At 30.8% G+C, this 19072-nt stretch overlaps 1 protein-coding gene and 1 long non-coding RNA gene across 2 annotated transcripts; both read right to left on the bottom strand.

Moving 5' to 3' along the window:
* Positions 1 to 628: 628 nt before the first annotated feature.
* LOC111290760 (ethylene-responsive transcription factor 2-like) lies at positions 629 to 1816 on the bottom strand. Its single transcript, XM_022882223.2, has one exon. The coding sequence runs from the start codon at positions 1635 to 1637 to the stop codon at positions 789 to 791; it is 849 nt and encodes a 282-aa protein (XP_022737958.1). The 5' UTR covers positions 1638 to 1816; the 3' UTR covers positions 629 to 788.
* Positions 1817 to 6576: 4760 nt separating this feature from the next.
* Positions 6577 to 9931, bottom strand: LOC149515967 (uncharacterized). The gene is made up of 2 exons (XR_016346668.1): positions 9780 to 9931; positions 6577 to 8101 (listed from the first exon to the last, which is right to left on the bottom strand). It is a non-coding gene; the product is annotated as an uncharacterized LOC149515967 (long non-coding RNA).
* Positions 9932 to 19072: the final 9141 nt, after the last annotated feature.

Consider the following 19072-nt stretch of genomic DNA (forward strand, 5'->3'; position numbering starts at 1 on the left):
ACCAGCTGTTGGGTGTTAGGGCAGGCCAGTCTGGATTACTATTTGTCAGCTTCAAGTCGGTAAGGTACCACACGCAAACGTTTGCAGGCAAGGCGCCCCTCTCTGGCCCTTTTTAACCCATCTTTCAATTTTTTGAAATCGATGTCGCTTAATAGGCTTTGCAACAGAAAATATTTTTCATACTTAAATCGTTTGTATTTCGATTTTAATTAAATTAATTCATAAATTGATTTAATTTAATTAATTGATAAATTATTAAATTAATTCTTAAATAATTTTGATTTTTCAATTAATTCAATTTAATAATTTAATTAACTAAAATGTTAATTAAAATTTAAAAAACTTAAACATAAAATTAAAAATAACGAAATAAATCATTTCATTTTATAATTATTTAATGTTTTTTATTTAATATTTTGTTAGAAAAATTTATTTAATTTATTTTAAATATGATAAATTAAAATTTTAGAATATAATTAATTAAATATATTTTATTATTCAATTAATTAAAAAATTAATTAAATTAAGTAGCATTTCTAAACATCGAAGGGCTATTTTTCTTTATAAAAAATAGATCAAAAATGCCTTTAAACGTCCCTATTCCAAGCACAGCGTTATGTTAATACCATTTTTAAGAAAGAAACAAAAAAATAATTCGCATTCAACAGAACTTCCATGAAATAATAACAAATGCTTTGTATTCACAAAGCCAAACAATCTCTCTAATTTCAACCCCTTCACTTTTCTTTTCTTTTTTTTTTTTAAATTTTTTTTAATTTTTTAAATGTTTAAAAAATTGAGGGAATGTCGATAAGCTTGCTGCTGCTCACTAATAGCTGTTCGCCATGTGTACACGATCCAACTTGATACTTAACATCCGGTCCAGAATCCATATCTAACCCGGCTTTAGCCACAACCGGAGCCGGTGCAGTAACCTTTCTCCTCCTTTTCGGCGATCCATTCTCCAAGCTGGAAGACGAAGACGTAGACGGCACAGGTGATGCCCTCTTTGACGTTACCCTTACCGGATCAGGCTCCCCAGAATTCACCCTCAACGGAAAATTCAACAAAGCCCTCGAGCCACGCATCCTATAAGCTGCTTTATCATAAGCCAAAGCCGCATCCTCAGCCGTCTCGAAAGTACCTAACCAAACCCGAGCCCCATTTTTAGCCGGGTCCCTAATCTCTGCCGCGAACTTGCCCCACGGCCTTTGCCTTACTCCCCTATAATGCTTCCCTTTAGCCGGAACCACCGCGGGAATCGCCTTCTCCGCCGCCGTAGCAACCTTTTTCACCGGTGTCTCCATTAAAATCTCTTGGGGTTCCGGTTTGATCGGGGCAATATTCGTGGAAGAGTTATAGGATGGGGCCCAGCCGACGGATAAAGCATCTCGGAGGAAACCGAAAACGAGCATGTCTTCAGAATCGTTTTCTTTGAGTGGGAGGTCACCCCAGGTATCAGTCAAACAAGGGTACAAGCGACTAAAGCTTGAGCTCCTGCAAAACATGGGGGGAGCCGCGTTCGTACAATCAGTGGAAGTAGTGAGTCGAAAGTCTGATGATTCGTCGAGTAAGTATCGCCGAATTGAGTCCAGCGTCGCCAAATCGGAATCATTTGTACTTGGGTACATTTCCATAACGAGAACTGTCAACTGAAATTTCAAATTTCAGGTTAAGTAAGTTAGTAATTTTCGTGTTTGGGATTTTTAATTTTGTAAGAAAGAAGAAAAGATTAGAGAGGAATTCTGACAAGTCTGAATCTTTGCGTGGCAAGGGGAAAGTTGCTTATATAGGAAAATAGATACATGCACTTGAGCAGGCGGATTTTTGTTTAATTTTTTTATGAATAATGGTGGGGTTTATTTTATTTTTTTAATTTTTAAATTTGTTTTGTTTTTTTTTTTTCTTCATACTTTGTGGAACGAGTTTCTTTGAAACTTCATTTTGGACACGTGATTTCTAATTTTGGATTTGTTGGTTGCTTGCGAGGAGATGAGGTCATTCAGTTGACAAGAGCAAACAGTTGCTCGTCTGTAAGCATGTCTTATTGCCGACTTGTTTTTGTTGTCCGGCTGACAATCGCCGAGCATAATTTCATCGAAATTTCAATTTCTTTTTCTGCCTTTTATTTTCTTTTAATTGTCCAATATTTTTTTCTATTTTATTTCTTGGTGTAATGATGTTCTTCTCCCTTTTTTATTTTTTTTCTTCTTCTTTGTTTTAATCTTGAGTTAAAAACTATTAGATTTGACGTGGGATACATGAAGTTACCATGATATTTTTCTTAAACTTTTCTCTTTTTCTTAATAATAATAAATAAATTCATTAAATTCTAAATTGCACAATGAAAACCAATCATTTTTTATTTATTAAATTTAACTCATTTTAAAATTAAATGTAACACTTTTAACGTTTAAGTTAAAAAAAAAAAAAGAGGAAGACTGGGTTTTCGTGTCCAAATCAGATACATTGGTCCTAGACATGTATCACAAAAATAATTCTAAAAAAAAATAATGTAAATGATGATAATAACCTTCGGATAAGTCTTGCATAAAGTCAATAATCCATTAAAGATGTTATGGGATGGACCCACTATCCCTCAATTGGCACCCCCCCTTTTTTTGTTTTTTTGTTTTTCTTTAATGTTCCTCCAAGGAAGGTGAGTATAAAGTGCCACACTAAAATACTCTTTCTTGAATCTTAATTCGCCTTCTTAGTTAGCATTGATTAATTAAATTAATATATCACTACTAAAGATCTATATATATGCCTTTTATTACTTTTTCAAAAAATATACTTAGATTGATTTTTTTTTTAACAAAAAAAACACTAATCTGAAAATTGAAAAAAATATATAAATATTAAAATTTAAAATTATTAAATATTAATTTTAAAAAATTGACATGAATCAAGTAAATTGTGAGTGTTATAACAATGTATTCATATACATACATACATACATACATATATATATATATATATATTGCCAAAGTATCCTATTTAGTCTAAAAAAGGGAAAATCCTTCTTTAAATTTACTCTTGGCCAAGCTAGCTAGTAGCTACCATAAATCTATATTTCGAATTTATTGTATAATTAATTAATTATAATTTAAAGTGATGTGAAATTTATTAAAAATTTATGTGAATCTTATACTAATAAATAATAAATCTTTACATAAATTATTATTATAATTAAATAATTATAACATTATAATAAAAAATTATAGATAATATGCTCTATATTTCAACTAAGGGAGATCCTTGTTTTCCTTCGAGCAACGGCCAGCCATTTCATAAAAACAAGAAGTAAAACCTTTGATATTGACCAATATTGGTCATATATGACTTTGACAGAAGAAAAATATATTTTCCATTATCCCCACCCCCCCCCCCCCCCCAAAAAAAAAAAAAACCTTCACAGCAGTGCACCAGGTCACAACATGCTTATCATCAGCACGTGTGCATTTCGACCGCAATGTTTGAGTCTTCAAATTTTGTCTATAAAACGACAAAAACTGTCTTACGAAACAATAGTAATCAATGCTATAAAACTTTGAAGAAAACAAGAAAAATGAAGGAGCTTTTCTACAAGGGGCTGCATGCATGGGACCATCTCATGCTCCTGTTTTTTTTTTTTTTAATATCAAGAATTTGTTGTTGAATTGAATTCCAATCAAAAATTTTGACCTTAAGTTCTTGTATTCAATCATCAAGCTGCAAATTCTTTGTGTTTTTTTAGAAGCAAGTTGCATATTCTTTTTCATATAATATTACGGCTTCTAACGATGGTTGGCATTAATATTTAAGATTGAGTTTTACACTTTGATCTTAGCAATTATCAATCTATTGTATTTTGCAAAATACGTTAGTTATAACAAAAATATGAATAAAATATCTTTATTTAAATATATATATATATATATATAATCGCATGATTTGTTAATAAAATTTTTTTTTCAATAATTAAGATTTAAATTTGATAATTTCAAATAAATAGACGTGAATGTGTGATATACTTGAAAAATATTTTTCTTTTATATAGTATAATCTAGCCAAGGGATTAATGACAAATCAATTAAATTTATTAATTAACATATGTATTTTAGTAAGAATATAAGGATCATTTGATTAATTATGTAATTTTTAGGTGTGAATTAATGATTTAGTTATTAGATTAATGAAGCCTTTGTCATGTTATCATATATTAACAGATCGAGCGGATCTTAATATTGAAAAAAATAACAATAAACGGTCAATTTTGAAGATTGAACAAGTGAAAAGTAGCGAAAAAGCACCTGTTAGGAGTTGATTAAGCCAACTTTACAAAATAAAAAGGGATTACAGCATCCGTATCGAATCTATGATCTCAATTTTTGCGGCTTGGGGAAGTTAGGGAGCTTCGAATTTCAAACCCATATCGATGCCAATAAATATTAAAAAATGAACACCCACCAACCCATGACTTACAATTATTAGTACCGTATGGATAGAAAGGCATAAAACTATAGAATTTGGCCATGCCAATTTGCCAATTACTCAGTCATTTCTTGTACTAATTTCCAAATCGAGCTTTTATTTACAAATTCACATTAGACAGCACACAATGTTAATTAAAAAAAAAAGATCAATATTTGAATAATGATTAAATTTTTTTAATTTAATTAATTTATATAGTTCATATTTTAAAAAAAGATGAGATTTGATTGGTGCGATTAATGTTGTTGCTCTATATTTCTTAATTAAAAAAAAAATAAATAAATAAATTATTTTCAAGTTTCCAACTGCCAGTCTATCAAAAAATACAACACGGCAGCAAGTGGGTCACGATTATTGAAAAAGGGCCATATTTGAGAATTATCTTTTTTTTTTTTTTTTAGTATGGTAGAAATAATAGTAGTACTTCTTTTTTTTTTAAATTCAAAACCATTTGTTTGGAGGCAAAAAGCCTTCAAACATCCGTATGGAATCTGTGCTCTTCTATATGTATATATGTTCTCAAAGTTTTGTTGCTTTCAAACATTGATGATAAGGGATGACAAAAAAATTGTCGTACCAAAGGAAAAAAAAAAGATGATAAAGATGATGCATCCTGAAATAATAATTTAAATATTATCATTATCAACATGTTGTACAACTTGGTTACTAAAATGATATTGCAACTTTTCAGATAATGCTTTAAAATCGAAGGAGGAGGTTTTGTTAAGTTTTGAGGAAGATAAATAAATAAATATATATAATTAAAAATTTTTATTTTTTTTTAATCATTAATTTTAATAAATTTAAATGTTTAGGTTAAATTATTTTTTTATTTTGTACTTATTTTTGTTATCTTTTAAATTTATTAAAATCAATAATTAAAAAAATATATTTTTTTATTTACATAATATAAATTCGTCCTTTCTCGACGAGTAGCTTTAAGTGAAGATATTTTCTGAGATTAATGGATAGTCATCAAATTAATAATGTGTTGGGAAATTGACATTTCAACCGTTAAACTGAGACATTGAAGACAATAGTTAGTGTGGTAGATTCTCAAGTTCTAGTCACCCACGAAAAAACCACCGCCATCCATGTGCTTTTTATTTTCTTTTAATCTTCTGTTCTACTACTACTTTTCCCTTCAAGAAATCGTTGCCTTTGATATTCCAATTACGTTTTTTACCTTACAAGAGCAATTTGGCTAGCCATGTTTTTCACAAAAATACATGATGACAATTATTCAAATATTAGCTGTCTGCAGGGTTTTCTTTTTGGGAATTGATGATTATGAAAGGAGTTTGGGTAAATATCAAAATTTTCTTTTGATTTTTAAGATTTGGATTACTTAATTTGAAACCAAGGCTTTATTAGTTCAATCAAAGTTTGATTGAATGGACATAAATTTGATCTCGGGGAGCAACAATCAAATGGTTATCATTTTTTGTCAACAAAACACGTTTGAATTTGCCCGCAAAACAAGAAAATTATATAAGGTATGATGTGAAAGAACGGTGTGAAAGGAATTTAATTAATTTTTCTTTCTGTACTTTTTTCTCAACGGATTCAAGAGCCCCAGGCTGAAGAGTTCAATGGAGTTGGAGAGTGTCGTAGCAAACAGGAGGATCATGATTATGTGGTCACTAGAAACAGTTTTTCATTTCGAAAGCTACAGTTCAACGAATGATAGATATAAAAAATTGACATCTGGCCTACTTTGGAAGCTTTTCATGATGGGACAATTCACAAATTTCTGACACACAGATCAGCAGGAATTTCTACCACATTCTTTCAATCTCTTCTATTTTTTACGGAGGTTTTCCCAATTTGTGAATAAGTTATTCTATTCATGTTTTGCATTTTTTTTTTTTTTGCTCTGCTTTCCTTTCCATTCCTTCGTCTTTAACAAAGCAATAAAACTAGTGGAGGATGGTAGACAGAACTGAAGTTATCCATTGCAGTTGCTGATAATTCTGCAGAAAATTTGTTTTCATAATCTGGATGTGCAGAAGATTAAAATATAAATGGAGTATTAACTATAGAAAGAAAAGAAATTAGCTGGGTTTTTCGTTATAATTAAGATGAGATCTCCATAATAAATTTTGATGTCATGTCACCAGATTTTGTGGCATGAAAATGATGCATTAAATCTATAGGCCTTGTGCCCTTGTAACAAATGCCAGATAATCATAATTCTAAAAGAGAATTTGCCAGAGATTTCATCATGATTTGAGAATTTACTACTTTCCAATTTCAGACGTGAGAGGATGTGAAAGCAACTGTTTAAAATGCTTGGCTTGGTGTTGACTGGTAAGTCAGTCATTAGTGTAAGGAAGCTGACCTTAGGCCTTTTGCTATTGGGGAGCAATTAATTTCTCTCTAGTTTCCTTCTGAATCAACACCATCTGCTTCTGACATTTGAAGCTTGTCTTTCATGATTTTTTATCAGGCAGATGCTAATGATTCTCTGTAAAAAGGAACCTGGAAGAATTGCTCCTACAATCGGAAGGCCCAAGAACAGCCTTCGCAGTTTCAGATAAGAAGGAGATTGTCAAAGCTCCAAATTCATAAAATCAGGAAGATTAGTGATACTAAAAACCTTCCTTTCTTAACCATGCAAATTTCCCCTTCCCACCAATCTTCTTCATTTCCTTTTGCAACAAAAATATTTCTCACTCAAGGACTAATGCCTCTTAAAGCTTCTTTTCGTACATTTCTGTTCTTAATTTGGAACAATATGGGTTCTCGTTCATCTATAAGGCCAGAAGAACAGATATGATACTCTGTACATAGAATTCATGAGATCAGAATACCAGGGTCATAGTCGTCCGTAAGTTAAAATTTTCAGATATGGTTAGACAAAATCACATTCGCAAATGATAAGAATGTTCTACAAGTGGAAAGAGGAACAGAACAATACCACTTTTTGTTAATAATTTCCAAGAAACAACAAATTCTTTCATATGCTGAAATTGTTATATCAAATTAGCCTTCGTCTTTCCCTGCAGCTGATAGCTTAGGCTGAATCCTGATCGTTCGTCTGGCATTGAGGCACCACAAAGGTAAGGCCCTAAGTGAGCACCATGTGATGAACCTCAAATTTCCATATTTTGTGTTAGCATCCATGGACAATGAGACTTCAAGAATTTGATTGCTATGTTTGTAGTTAAAAAACTATATCAGGATTTGATTAAAGCTTTTCCATAGCAATTGCAGAAGACTCATGACATGCCATAAATTTCTTTTTTTTTTTGGATAATTGGAAGATTTTATTCCAATACCCAAAGGAAGCACAAAATTCTGCTACATTGTTACAGAGAGTACACAAAGTTCAACTACAAAAGCAAGGAAATCAACACTACAAGTTTAATGTCAAAATCCCATCTATCACACCTGTTCAGTGGTTTAGCGCCAACTGCAGGGAGGGTGGCTGTTAATTTTTACTCTGATATGCCATAAATTTCAATGGAGAAAAAAGGAAGACAAACATTATAACCTGCAATCCTATGGGCGGATTTCTCTGCTTCTGGAAGATGCACAAAATCCAAGAGCTTTGTAAATTGAATGAAAAATGTAGATATATACTCACTTAATGGCAAAGATTTACTATAATTAATGCCAAAATCTGCAAAAAAAAGGTCAGAGACATTATAATGTGAAAATTGATTATGAACTGCAAAATGGGTGAAAAATGAAAAGAATGCTACAAATTAAAGATTTGGAAAGATTAAGGATAAGGCTATAATGATCTATGGGATCTAGTATCAAAATCTGCAATTTAAATTCAAGTTTCTGATCATAAGCTCATCACAATGCAAAATTAACATTTTTTTTCTTCTCTGTTTGATTGTTGAACATAGTATTATTAACTATACTTTCTTCATGCAACATAAAAAATGGTTCCATCTCTACCTATAACCTTATTGCTTGTGGATTTTAATGTCCTGTTTCCATTACTTGAGCATTTTTACCTAATGTAACATTGCAAGGTTGCCCTTTGTCTTTCTAATATTCGTTACTGCTAGCATGCTTGCTTTATGAAGAAATTAAAGTCCGACTATTCATGAAATCTAGATTAACTAATTGTTGTTTACTTAATAAGAGATCAGTAGCACTTTCTTCACATCCAACCGTCTGACAAAGTTTAAGTCAAGTGAGCTAGGAGTAAATGGGAATTTGAATCCAAAACGATTTGCTATCCAAATGAAAAAGAAAACAACAACCCTTTTCAGCATCAACAAAAAACAAGGTTCGAGCATCATAATGAGAAAAACAAGAAGTCAGAAAAGATGTTGTATGAAGTTCTTTTCTTTTCTTCTTTTTTTTTTTTACATTTCATGTCGAGTTCGTTTGACAAGAGAGAACAGTTCTAAAAAGTGCATTTAAAAGAGGATGTTAGATCTAAAAAATGGAGTTAAAAGATCAAGAAAAATAAATGTTAAAACATTGTAGACCTAGTAAAAATTACACTTGAAATTGTTAAGAAGATGAGATCCAATCCATGGGTTTGGATTAATCAAAGGTCATAAGCTTTGTTTTTTTTTTTACATAAAGCTTTGACTATTTAATAAAAAGAAGTGAAGGTGTTTTAAGGTGGTGTGGCAAAATCAAGAAAAAAAAAAAGAAAAGCCTTAAAAAATAGAAAGAAAAAAAGAAAATGGAGAGTTGGTTGAACAAAAATCGATCTGTGATCCGATTGAGTTGAAACTTTATCAGCAAGTTTGTGATTCAGAGTTATACATTCTGAACGATGAAAATCGAGTTTAAAGCTCTCTAAGGATAAATTTAAGATATATTTATTGAATCACCTACTTTGTAAGATTTCTCTAATTGTCTCTCTAGTTAATTATCTTTAATTTTAACTAGAGAATAACTTTGTATCTCTATCATTTGATAGTAGAGATTTTTTTAGTGATTCATAATTTTTTTCTCTACATTGGAATATTTTTTACATAAATTTTAGTGTATTTTTATTTTTCTGTATTTTTTATTATTAATTATTATTAATTATTGTGAGTTTATTACTATATATTATTTTAACATTGTTATGATTATTACTTTCAGACCCAATAGAAATGAAGATTTTCATTTAATATATCAAGGACAGCATCACCTAATTCTATGGCCTACATATTAAAATCTTAACAAAGCAATAATAACGAAAGAAACTACCCCAAACTGAGTCAAAAAAGGCAAGCACGTGTTTGATCAGTTTAGATCTCATCAAAACTTTGAGAAAAATTCCCAATTAAACAAATAAAACAATTTAAAAGCATATATCAGATTAAGAGAAGAAAAGATACCTTTGGATCAGAAGGTTGCAAAATCTATTTCTCCGTGAACAAATTTTCAGTTGTTTTTCATGGCTTAAGGAACATGTACAACTTGATCCTTTTGCCTGATCCTCATGTTTATAACATTTGAATCTGAATCCATGCAAAATTACCCCATTTTAGCACCAAAAAGAATAAAAGAACTATGTATAATAAATGTCCCATCTGGAATTGGTAACAGGTAATTAAAAGGAGTACTTAAATGATTGATGAAAACAAATCAATTGCTAAACAGATTGGGAAAAATTCATCTTTAATTCATACAATTTTCTAAGACTAGATAAATGCTTCTAGATTTTATGGATTGATCCAATCAATCATAGAGTATATATATAAACTACTAGTATTATTCTCCCAAGTCTTTGCGATGGTTAAGCCATCATGATCATTTCAACACAATGATTTCACTGTTTAAAGTTTCATTGGACACATGGTATAAATATTTTTATCCGAAAGTTACGTTTTATCATTGGATCCCTAGAATGGATCTTAAATTACGTTTTATGATGGATCTTAGAATGCAACCTAAGTTAAGAAGTGGTAAAGTAATATTCTTAAATTTAGTTAAGCTTCCATTAATTAATTCCCAATTGCTTTCTTTAGTTCAATTTTTGTCTAAGTACATATATGACTTTGAAATTGACCTTTGAAATTGACCAAAAATTGGTCATATATGACTTTGACAGAAGAAAAATATATTTCCATTATTCCCGCCCCCCCACCCCCCAAAAAATAAAAACCCCTTAACAGCAGTGCACCTGGTCATAACATGCTCACCATCAGCATGAGTGCATTTCGACCGTAATGTTTGAGTCTTCAAATTGTCTTTAAAGCAACAAAAACTGTCTTACAAAATAATAGTAATTAATGCTATAAAACTTTGAAGAAAAGAAGAAAAATGAAGTAGTTTTTCTACAAGAGGCTGCATGCATGGGACCATCCCATGTTTTTTTTTTTTTTTTAATATCAAGAATTTGTTGTTGAATTGAATTTCAATCAAAATATTTGGCCTTAAGTTCTTGTATTCGACCATCAAGTTGCAAATTCTTTGTGTTTTTTTAGAACCGAGTTGCATATTGTTTTTCATATAATATTAGGGCTTCTAACGACGGTTGACATAAATATTTAACATTAAGTTTTACACTTTGATGTTAGCAATTATCAATCTATTGCAATTTGCAAAATACTTAACTTATAACACAAGTATAAATAAAAGATTTTTGTTTAAATATATATATATATATATATATCAACAATCGCATGATTTGTTAATAAAATTTTTTATTTTTTTTTCAATAATTAAGATTTAAATCTTTTATAATCTCAAATAAAAAGAAGTGAATGTGTGATATACTTGAAAAATGTCTTTCTAATATACAGTATAATCTAGCCAATGGATTAATGAAAAATCAATTAAATTTACTAATTAACATATGTATTTTAGTAAGAATATAAGGATCATTTGATTAATTATGTAATTTTTAGGTGTGAATTAATGATTTAGTTATTAGATTAATAAAGCCGCCCTTCTCGTGTTATCATACATTAACAGTTCGAGCTCCTCTTAATATTGAAAAATAATAATAATAAACGGTCAATTTTGAAGGTTGAACAAGTGAAAAGTAGTGAAAAGCACGTGTTAGGAGACTGATTAAGCCAATTTTACAAAATAAAAAAGGATTAAAGCATCCGTATCGAATTTATGATCTCAATTTTTGCGGCTTGGGGAAGTTGGAGGGCTTCAAATTTCAAACCCATATTGATGCAAAAAAAAAGATTAAAAAATGAACACCCACCAACCCATGACTACCATATGGATTGAAAGGCATAAAACTATAGAATTTGGCCATGCCAAATTGCCAATTACTCCGTCATTTCTTGTATTAATTTCAAAATCGAGCTTTTATTTACAAATTCACATTAGACAGCAAACAATGTTAATTAAAAAAAAAAAAAGATCAATCTTTGAACAATGGTTTAAAGAAAAAAAATCAAGTTTAATCCGATTGATTCATATAATTCATATTTTTAAAGACAACTAATATAATCTAAATTAATTGATAATGAATGGGGTTAAGGCTTCGGAAGATGAGATTTAATAATCCTAAAGTTAAAATTATTTTTTTTTCATTTTTTGTTTTTATCTTAATATATTTTTATATGAAATTTTTTTTATCTAAATATCATATGATTAAATTTAGTATTTAAAATATCATAATAAATTGATAATATTATTTGTTATACTTTTAAATTTATTCATTTAATTTTTTAAGATATTATATATTTATTTTACATATTAATAATAGTATTATTATATATAAATTTATTTATATTTATAAATATATTTATATTGAAAAATGAGAAAATGATGCAAACTTTATTGGAATGACTTGTCTATTACAATAAGGCTTGAAGCCTATTTGTGCAGAGATAAAAAATACAATCAATAGACATAATGATTAAATCAATTCCTATAATAAACTAAATTAATATATAATATTCTCTAAACTAATATAAAATTAATCTAAAATATTACTAGAATATTATTAGAATAATACCATCAATCTATAATATTATCAGAATATTACTAAAATATCATTGACACCACTTTGCAAACTCAAGATGGTAGTGTAGAGGCTAACTTGAGTTTGAAAACTTAGACAAGAAATTGACCAAATGGATATGATTTAGTGAAGATATCTATTTTTTGATCAACACTGGTAATAGGAATAATTTGAAAAGTTTGAGTAAGCAAATGGTGATGAATGAAGTGACAGTCAATTTCAATATGTTTAGTCTGCTTAAGAAAAACATCATTGTGAGGTATCTTAATAGCACTTTGATTATCACAAAATATAAGAGTACTAGAGTGATTAGAAACACTTATATCCTGAAGTAGCCATCGCAACCATAAAAGTTCTGTTGTGGCATCTGCAAAAGCTTGATACTCAATTTCAGTGCTAAAGCAATACACCACAATTTATTTTTTATTTTGTTAAAAAATAAGAGAAGAACCAAGAAAGAGACAATAGCCTGTAGTAAAACGATGATCAATAAGATCTCTTACCCAATTAACATCACAATAAGAAAATAAGTCCAAAGAGGAACTAAAGGAAAAATATAAACCATGGAACATAGTACCCTTGATATATTGTAGGATTCGAAGGACCACAGCAAAATGAGCAGATCGAGGAGCAGACAAAACTTGACTAACCAAATGAATAGCATAGGCAATGTCTAGACAAGTAACTGTCAAGTATACAAGACTACTGACCAGAGTTCAATACAAAGAAGGATTTAAAAATGGTGTACCATCAGAAGGAAAAAGTTTTAAATTTTGTTCAAGTGGTGATGATGCAATCTTGGTATCAGTTAGACATGCTCGAGCAGTAAGATTAGAAGTATACTTTTTTTTAGATAAATGTAAGCTAATAGAATCACTGGTGACTTCAAGGCCTAAAAAATAAATCAAAAGACTAAGATCTTTTATCTCAAACTTAGAATGAAAAAAAGTCTTCAGATCTTGAATACCATTTGCATCATTACCTGTAATGATCATGTCATCGACAAAAAGCAAGAAAAGAGTAGTACCATTTTCAGTAGTTTGAGTAAAGAGGACAAAATCATAGTTACTAGATGTAAAATCAAGTTGTGCAATAGTGGTATTAAACTTTAAGAACAAAGCTCTGAGGGCTTGCTTAAGAACATATAGAGCACATTAAAGACAACAGACCATGTTGAAAGGTACAGATGAATCAAAAAGTGGCTTGATATAGATTTTTTCGGCAAAATCACCATCCAAAAAGGCATTTTTAATATCCATTTGAAAGATTGGCCATTTTCTAGCTACAACAATAGCTAATAGTGAATGAAAAAATATGAGATATGTAACTAGGGTAAAAGTCTCTTCATAGTTAATGCCATATTCTTGTGTAAAGCTTCAAGCAACAAGATAAGCTTTATAATGTTCCATTGACCCATCAGATCTAGTCTTGATCTTGTAGATCCATTTACAATTAATCTCTGACTTATCAGATGGTCATTTAATAATATCTCAAGTATAAGTTTTTTCAAGAGCCTAAAGCTCCTTTACCATTACTTGCCACATAGGATTAAAGATAGCTTCATGAAAATTGTGAGATTTATGTAACATGACTAAAGCATAATAATAGTCAAAATCACGGAGTTAAGTGTTGGATTCCTTTACTAGGGTGGAACGACGAAGTGGCGACGGTATATATGGAGAAGGACAACTATATCAATATCAATAAGAACCTCAGTCAGATCAGACATAATAGAAATGTAAGAAGAATGATCACTTTTTGAGTTAAAAGTACTTATAATAGTCTTTTTATTTGAAAAAAAAATTAAAAGATGAATATGTAAAAATATATGGTGTTGTAATGGTTTCGGGATTGCCAGACGTAAAGAATTTTAAAAATAAAAAAATGAAAAGAGTCGTCACTAATCTTTTTTAGAGTGTGATTAGCCACCCAAAAGTTTATCTTTTTAATAAAACTATAAAAATGGATTTAAAGTTTATCAAAAAGATAAATTTTGGTCTATAAAAATCAAGTTGGGTCTAAAATTCGGTTATGAGTAGGAAAGGATTAGCACTCTTATAACGCTAATAAATTAGTACCAATTAATCATGCATTATTTTTTATGTTGGATAAAATGATTTTATTTTGAAATTTAATAATAACTCCCTTTTATTAATTTTTTTAAAAAGTTAACTTTATTAAAATTCTTTATTTAGAAGTATCGAGAAAATCTTTAAGTTAAAGAATTATCTTTAAATTATTTAATATCTAAGCAAAACTTTAAAGATAATGTCATAACGTCTAGATCCGGTGATCTATAGCTAGACATTGACTTTTGGGGAGTCGCCACCAATCTTTTTTATCAAGGTGCGATTGACCACCTAAGGAATCTGTCCTTTCAGGGAACACCTAAGTTTAAGGGTCCCTAAAAGAATAGGTTCAGGCCTGCTAACCAGAACAAGGTTCGGGAGTTCGGTTACGTGTGAGGAAGGTTATAACACCCTCACAACGCCCATCAAAAGATGGTACCAGCTGAAATTCGTGTTATCCAAAAGCCTTAAAATTTTACCAAGTAATTAATTATTAGAAATTTTTCTCAATTGACTCTAATACTTTTAGCAGAAAATTGAGAAAATTCCCTCACTTCAAGAGTATGCAAGAAAAACTACTGTTTCACTTGCAGAGGCTCCGTCGTCGGATTATTTAAAAAACAAAATCAAAATTAAGATAGAAAGGAAGGAAAGAATGATTTTTTTTTGCAGGGAAAATTGATACTTTCAACTTTTCCCCAAAATATTTTTTGGAAATTTCGATTTTCAAGGAAAATTGATACTTTCAACTTTTCCCTAAAAATTTTTTTTTTGAAATTTATTTCTGAGGAAAATTGATACTTTCAACATTTCCCCAAAAATATTTTTTGAAAATTTATTTCTAAGGAAAATTGATACTTTCAACTTTTTCCTAAAAATATTTTTTTTTTGAAATTTATTTCTGAGGAAAATTGATACTTTCAACTTTTCCCCAAAAATATTTTTTGAAAATTTATTTCTAAGGAAAATTGATACTTTCAACTTTTCCCTAAAAATATTTTTTTTTGAAATTTTTTATTTTTATTTAAAGAAAATAAAATAATAAAAAATAAATAAAAATAAATAAAAAGAATATTACATAAACCTAATCTAATAAATAAATAAACAAATAAAATAAACAAATAAACAAAAAAAAAATTCAAAGAAAAAAAAAAAAAACCTGGAACGGCTCGGATCGCGGCTCGGCTTGGCTCAAGTCAGAGAAAACGGCTCGGGGGAGCGGCTTGGAAGCTCGGCTCGACTCGGCTCGGCTTGGAGGAGTGCAGGCACGTGCGGGTCAGAATCGGGTCGACGCTCGGGTCGGGTCGGTTTACGGCAAAACACGCGGATCCTCTGATTAACTTAAAGCCAAAACGACGTCGTTTTGGGAAGGTATAAAAGGTAATCCCCTTCGTTTTTTCGACAGAACGCTTCTCCCTCTCTCTCTCTTCTTCTTTTTTTCTCTCCCTTCTCTCTAGAAAATGAAGAACACCGGTGTCGGATTATGGAAAAGTCGCCGGAATCTGGAAATTTCGTCGAAATTTGGCCGGAAGTCGGTCGGTTTCTGGGAATATTCGCCGGTTTCTGGGATTCCTCACCGGAAACTGGGCAGGTTGCCGGAAACTTCAAAGTTGGCCGGAATTGTCGTCGGAAAATTCAAACTTGACCGGAAAAATTAAGCGGAATCTGGAATTTCCAGAAATTCCCAGAAAAAAAAATTCAAAAAATTCCCAAAAAATTCCCGATGATTCCTAGAACTCTCCTAAACCTTTTCTTAGCCTTCTACACTCTTCTATTCGCCTTTTCCCCTCAAATCAGTAGCTCAGGCTCACTGTTTTCTGTCCTGCATTCTGTTCTAGGGGGTGCCTTTTATAGGGGTTGATCAGGAGTTCCTGATCAATTCCAATTCCTCCTTGGACGGGGATTCAGTCTTTGAATCTAATTGGACTCTTCTGATTGAGTTCCCCTCCACAGTGGGATTCTTCAGCCTTGAATCTTAGCCCTCCAAAATTAAAATCAAAATAAATAAAAAACTAGATAATTAGAGAAGATAAATCAGCAGATATTATAGGATAAATAATAATAAAAAATATATCAGATATATAATTAGATAAGTAAAAATACAAAAATGAATAAAATAAAAAAGATAAAAAATATATATATACATAAATAATAAAATACACATAAATACTAACAAAAAATAAATAAATAAATATATACATATATTAATACATAATAATAATAAATAATACAATACATAAAATACAAAAGAAGAAGAAAAGAAGAAAAAAAAATACAAGATAAAATTGAATTGGGCTTACCCATTTGGGCCAGGCCCAATTGATCTGGGCCGGACCCAATTGGGTGTCTACAGCTGCCCCTCTTTGCACATTTTTTGTGAAACAAAAATTGCGCAAAGACGTAGACACCCAATCAAGACTCAACTCAACATTTTTTGGTTTTTTTGTTTTTTTTGTTTTTTTTTGTTTTTTTTTGTTTTTTTGGTTTTTTTGTTTTTTGTTTTTTTGTTTTTTTTGTTTTGTTTTTTTTTTTTACCAAAGCTCCTCTAAACAGAGGCACCACGACTTTTGGAAAGTAAATTGCTCCTCTAAACAGAGGTACCACGACTTTGGAAAGTAAATTGCTCCTCTAAACAGAGGCAACGAACTTGGAAAAGTAAATTGCTCCTCTAAACAGAGGTACCACGACTTTGGAAAAGTAAATTGCTCCTCTAAACAGAGGCACCACAACTTTGGAAAAGTAAATTGCTCCTCTAAACAGAGGCACCACGACTTTGAAAAGTAAATTGCTCCTCTAAACAGAGGCAACGAACTTTGAAACGTAAATTGCTCCTCTAAACAGAGGCACCACGACTTTGGAAAAGTAAATTGCTCCTCTAAACAGAGGCACCACGACTTTGAAAAAGTAAATTGCTCCTCTAAACAGAGGTACCACGACTTTGCAAAATAAATTGCTCCTCTAAACAGAGGCACCACGACTTTTGGAAAATAAATTGCTCCTCTAAACAGAGGTACCACGACTTTGGAAAAAGTAAATTGCTCCTCTAAACAGAGGCAACGAACTTTGAAAAGTAAATTCTCCTAGACAATCATGTCCAAAGGAGTTGAAAGTTGTGTTTGAAGGGATTTCAGGAGATTATGCCCAAAGGTCTTATAAATCAACCCTGATACCAAGAGACGTCCTATTTCAAGGATTAGGAACTTACCTGACAAGTTTCTTCTCAAACTTGCAAAGTCTTTTCATATCTGTCTTTTCCATGTGGGATGTTGGAACACCCCTGCTTCTTGAATTTGTACACTATACTTTCCTGAAAGTAGTGTATGCTATGCAAATGTGCATATGAATTTCAATGCATGTTATGCAAATGTTGGCCAATTAATTCCTGTTCAATGTATGGTACTCAAGTTTCTCAAGCTCTTTTTTTTCTTTCTTGGGTGTCAAGCCCTTTGATTCCTCAAGGATCCAATTGCATTGCTCTTCTAAGATCGAACCAGTGTAGCTCTCAATTGTCCTTTCCACTCACATTCTTTCCTTGTTCAGTTTCTCAATACTTTGGAATAAGCTTCATCAATCGATCATCCCTTGACCATCATTCAATGAATTTTTCAGCACTAGCAAATTTCAAAACAAATTTCATCCACCATCACTGGGTCCTTGTCTCAGCATCAACCATTCCAAAACAAACTCTGTCCACTGATTGTTCCCACCATTCGACCAATTCATCCTTGTACTCATCACTTGATTGTATCACTGCCCCATTTCTTCATTTGATCACATCATATATCCTTCTAAATCATCTAATCTAGGTTTTTTCATCATCTTATATTTTCTTTCAAATGAATGTAAGATTCTTTTAAGCACATATTCATTCATTCATTGTCATTTCAATTCTTGACAAATATAATGCAATCAAGCATTTTCTCAATTCATTCTAGGGGTGAAACAATAAGAGAATGCAAGGTGAATTATGGTAAAGATAATCAATGAAGATCTGTTTTGGTACAAAGCAAATGGGAAAGGAAATGAATTGGATACATGTCATTGGGATGGATGGTATGTCCAAATGATGAATATTCAAACAATTCTCAACATTAATCTAGGATTCTTTTTCAAAAACTCATTCCATTTACAATTGAAGTCATATGGAGTTTGGCAAACTTTGCCCCAGTCTTTGAGGGATCTTCAGATGTCTTTGATCTTTCATTCATGTGAGCCATTTGACCTGGATCTTTTTTTTTCTACCAAAATCACCTTTTCAGGTTTTCAATTTGAATCTCTTTTTTTCATTTTCTCATTTTTTCCTTCTTTTTTTTCTCATTTTTTCTTTTTTTTTTCTTTTTTTTCTTTTTTTTTCATCATCTTTTTTTTTTCATCCATTGTTGATATCTTTCATACGTCCAACTTTAGAGCATAATTTCATTGCTTCTTCGTGAGCATACCTTCGTTCAACATATGATCATTCAAGTTGAGTATTCACACTTGATCTAAATAGACTTTTCAAGGCTGTAATGTAGGCCAAGGTGAAGGGTAAAAAAAAAAATGGATATAATAGGTTCAAAACATATATTAAAAAGGTTCAAAACCAAAGGATCATTTGATACAACTTGGCATTTTGCCCCACATCATTTCA

Source organism: Durio zibethinus, chromosome 11 (genome assembly GCF_047325235.1).
Source record: "Durio zibethinus cultivar Kanyao isolate XHJ-2024 chromosome 11, ASM4732523v1, whole genome shotgun sequence".
Lineage (NCBI taxonomy): Eukaryota > Viridiplantae > Streptophyta > Magnoliopsida > Malvales > Malvaceae > Durio > Durio zibethinus.